A 12,741-nucleotide genomic window follows, 5' to 3' on the forward strand; every position below is an offset into this window, starting at 1 on the left:
TGAGTTTAGATGAGAGAGGATTTAATGGAACAGAATCAGACTCACAATACTTTACTAATCCCTGAGGAAATTATGTGGTCACAGTTGCTCCAAGACAGTAAGATATGTAAGTATAGTATGGCAGTAAGTAAGATGAGGGGATATATTTCAGTAATACAAGCAAACACACGTTTTCCCAGTATGAGGCATTAGCGATATGCAGTTTTGCATGTTGTATTTCATTTTAAAGTAACCTATATCCATCTATTATCTGTTATTATTATTAAAATAACCTATATCCCCCCGGTCATTGGTTTATGCAAGCCTGATGCAGGACGGATTTGCATAGTATAAAAACTGTGATCTTGACTAGTTTAACTAACTGAGGACAGTGTTATTTTCATGTTGGATTTAATGGGTTTAGAAACACTCCAAACTGAAAAACATGCATGTGGTGGTTATTTTACTGGCCGAGTGCAGTTAGACACAAGGCACTTAATTTTGATTGCTTAGCACACTGGACACATTTTGGCTCATGGATGTCTAGTGTAAATGTAATACATTTTAACTCATTTTCATAACATATCTTTTAATTTTTCTTTAAATAATATCTCATTTTTACCAAACAGACCCTTCAGAGTAAATGGATCATGACATGTTACATTGATTCATGTATTGCTCAGTTCCTCTTGATTACATCTTAATTTTCGAGACCCCTGCATCCATGTGAATACCATGCTCATTTAAAGAACTGTCAACCATTAAAGCTACAGCGATGATAAGGGAGTCTAGCAACTCAGCAAGGTTAAAGGGCATTTAAGATAAGATACTACAGTATTCATCCCAGAAGGGAAATTATGCTAGAGCAGCTGTAACCGACAGAATTGCTTAAATTAAATAGAATAGCTCAGTATGACATAATACAACATGACAAAACAAAAATAGCTATAAGGTAAAATACTCAAGAATATAAATTTACATGAAAATAAAAATGTCAAACAATATAAAATGAATGAGCTTAAAAAACAAAAATCAGAAAATAAAATAACAAATGACATTTAAAAAGCTGATTATAATATAACAAGGAACTCAGTAATAAAAAAAAAAGCAAACAAACAAAGTAAATATTGGTATTGTGTTATGATATATTGAAAAGACTTCCTGTTGGGACAGCAAAGTCAATTCAATCTATTAGAGAAAGTCCTCCCCTAACTGTCCACAGTAAAAATGGTGCAGATGGTGGTCATCTTCTACCCACAGGCTTTTGGATACTGGGTTTGAAAGCCTGTTACAGAAGAGCGAGCAATGCCACACACAACCTCTGTGTCATCTCATTTAACTTTTATGAGACTTGGCCTAAAGATCCTCTGTTACAAATATACCCAGCAAAAACTTGTCAGCTTTTTAGGAAACCCGCTTCTGTAAAAAATACAGTATGACAGTGACTGACCTCAAAGAAACACTCGGTGAATCAGACTAGTTTATGTTTCTACAGCAGCAAAATAAAACTATCGTGGGAAGTTTTATGGGAATGTTTTGTTTGTAGATGCCAGTTGCCATAAAGTTTCGGTTCTTACGTTTTAGATACTACATATAAAACAAAATAATGAATTGCAGATAAAATATTATGTAATATATAATCCCAGAAACATGTACATCTAAATGATTGCTAAATGTCAATGAAAAATAAACTTTTTCACAGGAATCATCTGAAAAGTAGAACTCATTTGTTTTGTGGTTGCACATATTATAGGTTATAAATTTCCTCGAAAATTCTTTGGAACAACAAATCAAATAAGAAAAAGATTTCACTCATTTTTATGATTACATATATTGTAACCTAACTTTTTGGACAGACCTCACGAATTATACTTAACAGCTAAACATAACAATTTATGCATGCATGTTAACCTTTATAATTGTTTATAATTTGCTGTAGGAATGTGGTGGAAACCTTCCAGTTGTAAATTATTATAATTAAATAAATAAATAAATAAATAAATAAAGCAAGCGATTCAAGTGCATAAACACACCTATAATTCGACCTATTGGTGGCGCCGGAGAACATGGCGGGGGAGGGGGGTAAAATAAAATAAATTAAAATTAATAAAAACAAAAATCAAGCAATGGTCAACATTAACTGTGCCACATTTCCCTTCTACAGACTGAAATTGCACAAGAAGCAGGAATTTGTGCAATAACGACATATTTTGACAGAAGCACTTATGCAGCACGTTTGCAGGATTGCACTGAATTAATTGTCATTTTGTACGGGCTTGTTTATATCAGATTTGGAAGCCCGTGTTGTGGTATACATGCTTTGCGAGCATGTTTCTATGTAGCAGCTGGAGCAGCCAGCCACAGATCTTTAGGAATGATGTCATGTTTTCGAATGCGCAACCTGCAACATCCGGGTCCTGTCTCCGTCGCTCCGTGCCGCTCAGGCTAACGTTAGCTAGCAAGTTGTCAGGCTGTCAAGTGGAGAGGCTGGGGCAGACGTTTCAGCTTCCCTTCCCCTGGCTTGGCCGCATAAACCACCGGCCACCCCCCAAAAAGCCACGAGAAAATCCGTTTGAATATTCTCGCCAGCTGAGATAATGTAATGCATCACGGACGTACGCAAAGAGGGATCTCCGCACCTACACAATTTATATGCACCGAATCTTGAGTGACGATTGCTCGCTGCTAACTGGCTAGCTACCTTAGCTAAACCGCCGTATACCCCCTAGTTTCGTCGGTGTACCCTCTCTGGTGCGAACTGCGGCCAGTCGGTCATCGTCCCTGTTGTATCTTCCGCTGGTGTCGACTAGTATTTTGGTATTTGGTAAGTCATTAAATGTTTACTTTGTAGCCAGCAGCTGTTGAGGAACATTGGGCAGCCGTAGTTCTTAGCTGTGTTAGCATGTAGCAATTAGCAAGGCCAAGGGCTTTGCCTGCCTCAATATTATATTAGCGCACCACGGCAGGGAGGGAGGCCTGTCAGTTAGCTGTGAGGGACAAGGGTCAAGGCCCGTAAGTAGGCTAGGCTGTTTGTTTATTTCAGTTGTAGTCGGTACTGGCTGCAGAGCAAAGTTTCTCACTAAACCCAGCAGCATTATTGAGCCTTAATAAACGTGACTATGGTGTAAAGTAGTTCATTACAGCGTTAGAGTTGGTTTTGACCGATTTTATGTCTTGTGATGGTTATCGAGTCTGCTAGCTGGGGCTAGCGCTACAGGCGTGTAGCTGCAACTCTTTACTACCCCAGGTAGCTAGTATGGTGAAGTGGTCTGCATTGCGGAGGTCACAGTGGTTTAGTGGACTATCAAAATGAAAGTAAATAACTTAAAACGTTTCGTTACATTTATTGGTAAACTCTAGACAGCCACTGGCCTGAGGGCGTTTCAGTCTGATCCACACCAGCAGTGTTCCTAATGTGTGGCCAAAATGTGCACACAAGTCTACTATTTTTAGACTAGTAGGGGCTGAACTCAACTCCAAGATGTTAATCTTTTGCCACAAATGGATCTAAGACGTGCTGTTAGTTTATTGATAGAATTGGTGCCTCTTTCTGGTTATTTCTTAGAAAACTATTTTTCAGAAAATTTGTCAGATTTGTACTCGTTTTATGTTTTCACATTGTCATAATTAGACAACATGTATTGTTTTAGTTTCCAAATTGGGGCTTTGATTGGACTGCACTTTCTTAATCAACGAATTTGTCATTTCTTTTGTGTTACAGGCTTTTAAAGGGACACAATGGGTGCATTTCTGGACAAACCAAAGATGGAAAAGTATAATTCCCATGGTGAAGGTAACAACCTGAGGTATGGGCTGAGCAGCATGCAGGGTTGGAGGGTTGAGATGGAGGATGCACACACAGCAGTAATTGGTCTGTCTCATGGTCTCGACCTGTGGTCATTCTTCGCTGTTTATGATGGGCATGCTGGCTCTCAGGTGGCCAAGTACTGCTGTGAGCACCTGCTGGAGCACATCACCAGCAACTCAGACTTCCAGAGTGCTCTTCAGGATGACCCCTGTGTGGACAGCGTGAAGAATGGTATCCGCACTGGGTTCTTGCAGATTGACGAACACATGCGAACCATCTCCGAGAAGAAGCACGGTGTGGACAGAAGTGGCTCCACTGCAGTGGGGGTAATGATTTCTCCAAGCCATATCTACTTCATCAACTGCGGCGACTCGCGTGGGCTCCTCAGCCGGGGTGGCACTGTGCACTTCTTCACACAGGATCACAAACCTAGCAACCCACTGGAAAAGGAAAGGATCCAGAACGCCGGTGGCTCAGTCATGATCCAGCGAGTTAATGGGTCCCTAGCAGTGTCCCGTGCTCTGGGAGACTTCGACTACAAATGCGTGCATGGAAAAGGCCCGACAGAGCAGCTTGTTTCTCCGGAGCCTGAAGTTTATGCAATAGAGAGAAGCGAGGGGGAAGATGAATTCATTATATTAGCTTGTGATGGCATCTGGGATGTCATGGCCAATGAAGAACTGTGTGACTTTGTGAGGTCAAGGCTAGAGGTTACGGATGATCTTGAAAAAGTCAGCAATGAAATTGTTGACACCTGCTTGTACAAGGTATACCATCAACAAACCCTCTTCTGACACTTTGTTGAACTGTTTGGTACAATGGTTGATTTACATAAATTCTTGTTTGTTATCTTTGATTTCTTTGCAGGGAAGCCGGGACAATATGAGTGTTGTGCTAGTCTGCTTTCCTGGGGCCCCAAAGGTATCTTCAGAAGCAGTGAAACGAGAAGCTGAGCTGGACAAATATCTGGAGGCCAGAGTAGAAGGTAGTAAAAGCACTTTTGGTTGACATTATTATAGAGTAAAACATCAAGTTTACAAATGCTCATATATCTTACTTATATTTAGAGGCAATGAAAAATGCAAAATCAAAGAGCAAAAACGGGAAGTGTTTTGTTTGTAATGTCTGTAGATTGGGTCTTAAATATCTGATATATTTAAGGTAGATATTTGAATCATACTGTATAATGAAGCATTGAAACACCAAATGAAGGACTTCAAATTCATTGATTACAGTGAGACTGCCATTGACATCTTAAGTTTATTTGCGCATCCTGCACATGTATCAATAAAACAATATCTTACTAGTGATGTCAAGTCTCTCAAATGCTGCCAGTGATCATCATTTCCTTTTTACCCCCTAATGTTCTGGAAGTATTCAACCTTTAGATTAAAAAAACAAAACCAAAAACCCCCCAAAAAACTTTTAAGTGTAAAACAGGGTGTGAAACTTCATGAAGGGTGTTGCTGACAGGTAAAGTAAGTTTTTCCCAGGCAAGATTTAAATTAACAGCCTGGTTTTCAACTGAAGATATTTTGCATGTTAAGCAAATGCTTTAACCACTACACTATGGAGAAACAAATGCATTTTTGAAAAGTTGGAAGTGGTGGAGGTTCATCTGATAATAGTTTAGTAAGTGATTTATGGTGTCCATAAAGATGATATCAAAAGGGCAACTATCAGTCCCTGTCTTTTTGCATCCACTACGGGGTGTTTGTGTGTGCAGATGGGGTCGAACAGAGTCAAAGGTGGCAGTGGCCTTGGTTGGCAACAGGGAGACTGTTGCCTGATACTTAAAACATACCAGGGGAGGAATTCTAAAATACCTGTAGTGCAAAGCACCTGCAGGAAACGGTAATCCAGCCATAGGATCAACTATGGAAACCTTGGGACTTTTACTAACTTTGAAATAGATTGTTGACTGAGGGCTCTCATTGTGTTGCCTTGACTATAAACTCAGTAATAACCTTGAGCTTTTAGACAGGGGTTAAAAATGCACAGCCACAAATTAAATAGGAGCGTCTGATTTATAACAAAGACAATAAAAAAAGATGAGTTTTGCAGTGAAAACAAATGCAAAAGAATAGTCAGTTTATCCAGTTATTTTGTTGTCACTGTCGGTGAAATTGCAGTCGAGATTCAAATTTGGTCCCAGTCCACCAATGTAGTATCCCAGTGGCAAGTAAAGGTAAAAAAACAGGCAAGTGCTGCCAGCTACACCATCACCATTGGTGTAGCACCTGTTGGCATGATTCCTGCCTGGGCTTATGTTGTTCTGTTTGAGCATCAGTTAATGCTTCATTACTATTTTGTAGAATAAAAAAAAAAAGAAAAGTAGCAATTGCTGGTTGAGGTTATACCTGTTGTTGCGTCCCATTCATCGCGCAGGAACGGGTATTATAATAATAATAATAATAATAATAATAATAATAATAATAATAATAAAACCTGGATTTTAGGAAAATGCCTTGTACTTATTTCTTCTTCACTTTCCGGGCTACTGCCTAAAGGTTCTGTGAAAAGAAGCTGCTTTGGGTCATATAAGAAATCCCGGTAAAGTTTTGTACTCGCTAGCATAGTTACAACAGCTTTATACATTATTTACACAGGGCTTAGTTCTTCTCAACCTGACTAACCACTCAGCTAAAAAGGAACAAAAAAGGATAGATGTCTTTATCTTTTTTGTTTCACCTCCTGTTTTATCTGTCTTTGTTGCCTCCCCTGCTTTTCTGTGTTGTCTTGTGGCTTAGCAGCTGCATGTAGAGAAATTTTAGATGCGCTTAAAGCAAAACAAACTCCAAAGTAAATATCGTTACTGCCCATGTTACCAAATTTTAATGATAGCCTTTCAGTTTTAGATGGTAGAATGAACTTGTCTGGTTGCCAGTTGTTATATCTCTAATTAATACAGTGGGGCAAAAAAGAATGTGAAAAAAAAATCCATGAATTCACATGGTAGGATTTGTAAAGAATTTATTCGTAAATTAGGGTGGAAAATAAGTATTTGGTCACCTCAAACAAGGAAAATCTCTGGCTCTCACAGACCTGTAACGTCTTCTGTAAGAAGCTTTTCTGTCCCCCACTCGTTACCTGTATGAATGGCACCTGTTTGAAGGTGGAGGAAGAAGAATACTGAGTTGCATCCCAAGAACACCATACCTACTGTGAAGCATGGGGGTGGAAACATCATGCTATGGGGCTGTTTTTCTGCCAAGGGACAGGACGACTGATCCGTGTTAAGGACAGAATGAATGGGGCCATGTATCGTGAGATTTTGAGCCAAAACCTCCTTCCATCAGTGAGAACTTTGAAGCTGAAACGAGGCTGGGTCTTCCAACATGACAATGATCCAAAACACACCGCCCGGGCAACAAAGGAGTGGCTCCGTAAGAAGCATTTGAAAGTCCTGGAGTGGCCTAGCCAGTCTCCAGACCTCAACCCCATAGAAAATCTGTGGCGGGAGTTGAAAGTCTGTGTTGCTCGGCGACAGCCCCAAAACATCACTGCTCTCGAGAAGATCTGCATGGAGGAATGGGCCAAAATACCAGCTACTGTGTGTGCAAACCTGGTAAAGACCTATAGTAAACGTTTGACCTCTGTTATTGCCAACAAAGGTTATGTTACAAAGTATTGAGTTGTATTTTTGTTATTGACCAAATACTTATTTTCCACCCTGATTTACGAATAAATTCTTTACAAATCCTACCATGTGGATTCATGGATTTTTTTTTTTTTCACATTCTGTCTCTCACAGTTGAAGTGTACCTCTGGTGCAAATTACTGACCTCTGTCATCATTTTAGGTGGGGGAACTTGCACAATCGGTGGCTGACTAAATACTTTTTTGCCCCACTGTATATCTTAACATGACGTAACTTTGTATTTCTGAAGAGTTACTTACATAGCTGTTACATTTGCTCCTTAAACAAAATTGACTGTGAATTCCTATAAGATGCTCATAAAGTCCAGGGCCAGTAATAATAAAAGATGATTGTCTTTTGTGGTTGATACCCTAGTAATGTCATTAACAGCAGAAGGCAGAGACAAACATAATTTATATTATATTATATTTATATTTTGTGCAAAGCTTAGGCTGAATGTAATAGATGAAAGTAGGCTTATTAAATTTTTTTCTACGCTTACTATTAAAAATAAGCATCAAAGTTAGCAATATTTTATTTAGTTGGGATGACCGTTTTGTGGCCTCTGTGTTACATCAGGGAAGAAGTATTACTATGACAAAGCTTTTATTTTACATATATTCACACTTAAACAGCTGTGATTTGGTCTAAATTGGACAATATTAATCTTGTTAGTTTGTTATCCTCCTTGTACACATGGATATATAATATTTTAATTGCTCATATCAATTGTGTATTTTTAGAAGTATTCTGGTGTTGTTTAAACAGAGCTGTAATCTAATCAAATTGTGTTTTCCAACAGAGATAATCAAAAAGCATGGGGATGAAGGTGTCCCGGATTTGGTCCATGTGATGCGGACGTTAGCATCTGAGAGCATCCCTAACCTTCCTCCTGGTGGGGAGCTGGCGAGCAAGTAAGTGATATTTGTGGTTAGAATGGAAACTATGCTATTGTGACACTGGGTGTCATATGTATATATTTTTTCATTTTGAATGAAAACTAGCATTGATTTTTTTTTTGCCTTCCCCCTCAGACGAAGTGTTATTGAAGCAGTGTACAACAAACTTATCCCGTATCGAAGTGATGACACAGTAAGTATTTTGCTTTAACTTCCTGCAGATGTGCTTTCTTTGAAGTATGCATGCTTTTGTTTTCTTTAAGCACACTTGTACTAATCCCATGCATGCTATAAATATTCAGAAAGGTAAAACAATGATATTGCCAAGAGATCTTTTTCAAAATGCAGTCAGGGGAGAAAAAAATATGGATTGACTCAAGCAGTTCAGACAATTGTCATCAATGTTTATCTTAACTAAAACCATGAGCTAATTTCACCAATTAATGCAACTGAACTAAAAAAGAAGTCACTAATAAGTGTGGCATAAAAATGGTCCTCTTCAAACTGATTCAAAATGAACATTCCTCATAAGTCCTTTTCATACAAACAGGACAGCTTTTGCCCCTGTCCACTCAGATATTGTGCCTTTTATCAAATAGGCTCATTGAGTCAGCTACACGTATTAGTGCACATCATCTTGTCCTTGACAGTAAAACTTGTCCTCTGGTTCCTGTATTTCATGTTTGTGTAAGGAAGGTTTTTTAATTACTTAATTTACTTTCACTGGTAATTTCTTCAAAAAAACCCAACCCTCAAACCTTTTGACTCACTTTTGCTAATTGATTAAATTGAGATTTGTTTTTCCAACCAGTTTACACAAAGATTTCTGTGTTCAGAGGGCACTAGGCTTCTTAGAAACTGTTACAGTCAACTTAAAGTGACATTCTACACTTTGTTCGTTCAAGCTTTTTTTTAAGGGAATAGATCACCTTTGGTGCTATTTGCACTTTAAGATCTTCACAACTTGTTATCATTGCAGTTGTATACAGATGTATTCAAAACTCAGGGAGGAAGATGTGAAGTTAACTTAGATTATTTACAAAATTACCCCCCACCCCCCGGGTACCCTCAATTACGAGTTTTCGCACCTCAATATTTATCGATAAAGATGTGGTTTAACAATCATTAGAACAGGTTCCACATCATTTTAGAAATAGGCCTGAAATATGACAGAAACCAGTCATTTCAGAGAAGAGAAACAAGGGATACCGCCAGTAATGTTCCAAGGGGGACAAAGTTGATGAAGATAAAATCTGAGGTCTGTCCTGGCCTTCCAAAGACCGTCACTCCTTGTGTTAAGCAACTCTAATGTTGCTGTGTGTTGTTAGATTTGTTTGATAGATTGTAAAATTGTAATTATACCCATTTTAATATCTTGTCTTTTTTCATGTATGCCTATACTGATCAATTGTTGAGATGCAGCTAAACTACTGTAGCACTGCAAAATTTAATATGATTGGTCATAAAGAGTGCTGCATAGAATGGATTGAGAGTGGACCAGGTTAACTGCCCCATCATTTTATAACACAATGATTATACATTTACATAATTACACTGCCAAATGGCATGCTGGGTAGGGTTAGCTGGCTGGTAGCAAAATGGTCTGCTAGCACCTGAATAAACCTCTGTCACTACAGAACAGTGAGAAAATAGAGACATGATGAACCTATGGACTAAGTGACTCTTTGGAAACCTGTGCCAGGTTCATACTGTGACACTGCCAAATCTGATGGGAAAAAATACAGTGATACTAAACTTCAGCAGTAACTATAACACATTATTTCACACTTCTAAATATAATAAAGTCATATAGGCTTACGTGGAAGGTAATTTATTATGTCTTAAAGGAAAATATGCACTGTCAGCCACTTTATTAGGTACACCTGTTAATGTAAATGTCTAATCAGTCGCATGGCTGCAACTGAGCATTTATGAAATTGCAGATCTACTGTCATCTTCCCACACAATCATCTTCAAAGTTTACAGAGAATGGTCAGAGAGAAAATATGCGCACCAGTTTCTCTCGGTGAAAATGCATTGTCGATGCCAGAAATCAGAGGAGAATGAACTGATAAGAAGGTAACAGCAACTCAAAAAAAACCCCACTTAGGACAAAGGTGGCACCTCAAACCATGGCGCAGGTTTTCAACAGCAGTATGACCGCATACTGCTGTTGAAGACCTAAAGACCACACCATGTGCCACTCAAGTCAGCTAAGAATGGGTAACTGAAGCTTTAACTCACACAGGCTCACCAAAACTGGACAAAAACGTTGTCTGGTCTGATGATTCTCCTGCAACAATGTTGCAATAATCAGATGGTAGGTGAGAATTCAGCAATTTTAAAAAAACACGAAAGCAGGGATCTCTCCTGCTTTGTATCAACGATTCAGGCTGCTGCTGTTGACATAATGGTTTGGGGATATTTATTTGGCACCTTTTGGGTGCCTTAAGATGAACCCGAGCATTGTTTAAACACCACAGCCAGTTTAGCATTTTTACTGATGTCCACCGCTTTAATGACGGTAGTGTAGCCAGCAAGATAACGTATCATGTGAAAAAGCTCAAATAATCTCAAACTAGTTTCTTGAAGATGACAATCAGTTAACTGCATGCAAACAGCCTCCTGATTTATTTTTTTATTTTTATGCTTTCATGTATTGAATTTGTTTCTGATATTCACACTGACTTTTTTTTTTTTTTTTTTTTTAGATAAATTTCTTATCTAGAGAGATTTTTTATTATAGCTCATGTAGCTTATGTTCTTTGTTTAAGTCATCCTTGTGGTCGTGATCCAAACTGCTAATATTCAGTGTTTTTTTTAAAACATTTATTTTTTTGTTCAACAGCCATCAGTTTGAAGCTCTCAAAAAAAAAAAATCCCGTCTCTTAATTTTTCATATACAGGCTAACTATGATTTGACTGAAAATTTTCACTGTTTGATGTCAACCTTTATGAAGACTAAGATCTGCAATTGAACATTCTAATATTATAAACTATAGCAAAATAAAATATAACAAAGTTTGAGGAGTTGAGTGTTCCATTAGGGCCTTTTAATTGAACCTGCTAGTAGTCATGTTAGAGAGTAAGGATGGTAAGGAAGTTTGTAATAATATCCTTGACAATATAGGAAAAAAAAATACAGAAGAGTGTTTTTATTGTTGCAGCAGGATCCAGGATCATGGTGCAACAATGGAGATATATAAAAAATATCTCATAGGACGCACCCTATGTGGTGGTTTTTATGAAAATTTTATGCAACATCAAGGATTTGCATGACTACATAAATACACATCAAATTCAGATAGTGTATTTTTATTATTTTATCAGTGTACACTGGAAATTGCGAGTTCAAAAATGTTATCTGTCGATGTTTCCAAAGTGCAACACATGTAAGACACATTTGAAATGTGGTTTTATAGGACTATGAATTAAAGTTTCATGTAGTTCCTAACATACATGAGAAATAATTGTTTGGGCAATGTTTACCTTTGTCCATTTAAAGTGGACTAGTTGATGAGTCAAATATTTTTCTCTTGTTTTAAATGACTAGCAGATGAGTTGCCATGGATATCGTTAGTAAAAGCAATAACAAAACTGCTTAACACTTGCACAATAACTAAAGTAACTTAACCTTGAAACCCTTTAGGAGGCTGAATAATATTGCCATATAATTGACTTGAGTTGAATTGGTTGAGCTTTTTAGTCAGCTTCTTAAAGCCCTGCTTTTCCATTGAGAAACCCTAATCAGTGAATTCCATCCATCATTTTGCTCTTCCCGTCATATAGAGTGCAAATTAGAGGGTGCTCCAGTGATGCACGGTTGAGTCATTTGTTTACTTTTCGGTCACAAATTATGAGCTGTTAGCATCTCTTCCTCAAGTACCTTCATAGCCTGGTTGTATTCAACAGTGCTTCAAGTTATGAAACAAGTTTGGTGTTTCCAACTTTTAGTGGAAACTTTTTTCTTGTATGTTTTGCAGTGTACTTTGCAAAACATGGAAGGCACAAAGGAGGTGGATGAAGTATGTTCTTTTTTTTTATTATTATTTTTTTTATTTTTTACAAAATTGTCATCGGAGGCTGATGTGGACTTTTAGCTGTCAGCTGGTAGCTATGTTCTATTGTAATGCTAATGACTGTATCCGGATACGAAATTATCGCATTTAACTACTGCTGTTAGTTTCTTTGAATCCAAATCTGCACTTGTTTTATTTATTCATTTATTTTTTATTATTACTATATTGTGGTGCACAGCAGGGAGGATGATGGCAGACGAGCTATATGTCAGAGCTAGATCATGTGGGTAATTTTTGTAAACACTAACTGTAATAATAATAATAATGGCATTTTAAATAGCAGGGGAAATCTAATTTGAGACATCTTGTACTGCTTTTGGCATCCTCGAGGCTAGA

General features: G+C 37.9%; 1 protein-coding gene across 3 annotated transcripts in view; it reads left to right on the forward strand.

Moving 5' to 3' along the window:
* ppm1aa (protein phosphatase, Mg2+/Mn2+ dependent, 1Aa) overlaps positions 1 to 12,741 on the forward strand; it is a 36,910-nt gene that overhangs the window by 6,863 nt on the left and 17,306 nt on the right. The window contains exons 1-5 of one of the 3 annotated variants that reach the window (XM_082515828.1): positions 2,370 to 2,803; positions 3,701 to 4,554; positions 4,655 to 4,772; positions 8,230 to 8,341; positions 8,462 to 8,519. In XM_082515828.1, the coding sequence (XP_082371954.1) occupies positions 3,718 to 4,554; positions 4,655 to 4,772; positions 8,230 to 8,341; positions 8,462 to 8,519 (1,125 nt within the window). In that variant the 5' untranslated portion in view covers positions 2,370 to 2,803; positions 3,701 to 3,717. Of the gene's footprint in view, positions 1 to 2,369; positions 2,804 to 3,700; positions 4,555 to 4,654; positions 4,773 to 8,229; positions 8,342 to 8,461; positions 8,520 to 12,741 lie in introns of those variants that run through there. The other 2 variants (XM_082515830.1, XM_082515829.1) reach the window with 2 other exon arrangements.

The sequence above is a fragment of the Aulonocara stuartgranti genome (genome assembly GCF_965226115.1).
Source record: "Aulonocara stuartgranti genome assembly, chromosome: 19".
In the NCBI taxonomy this organism is placed as follows: domain Eukaryota; kingdom Metazoa; phylum Chordata; class Actinopteri; order Cichliformes; family Cichlidae; genus Aulonocara; species Aulonocara stuartgranti.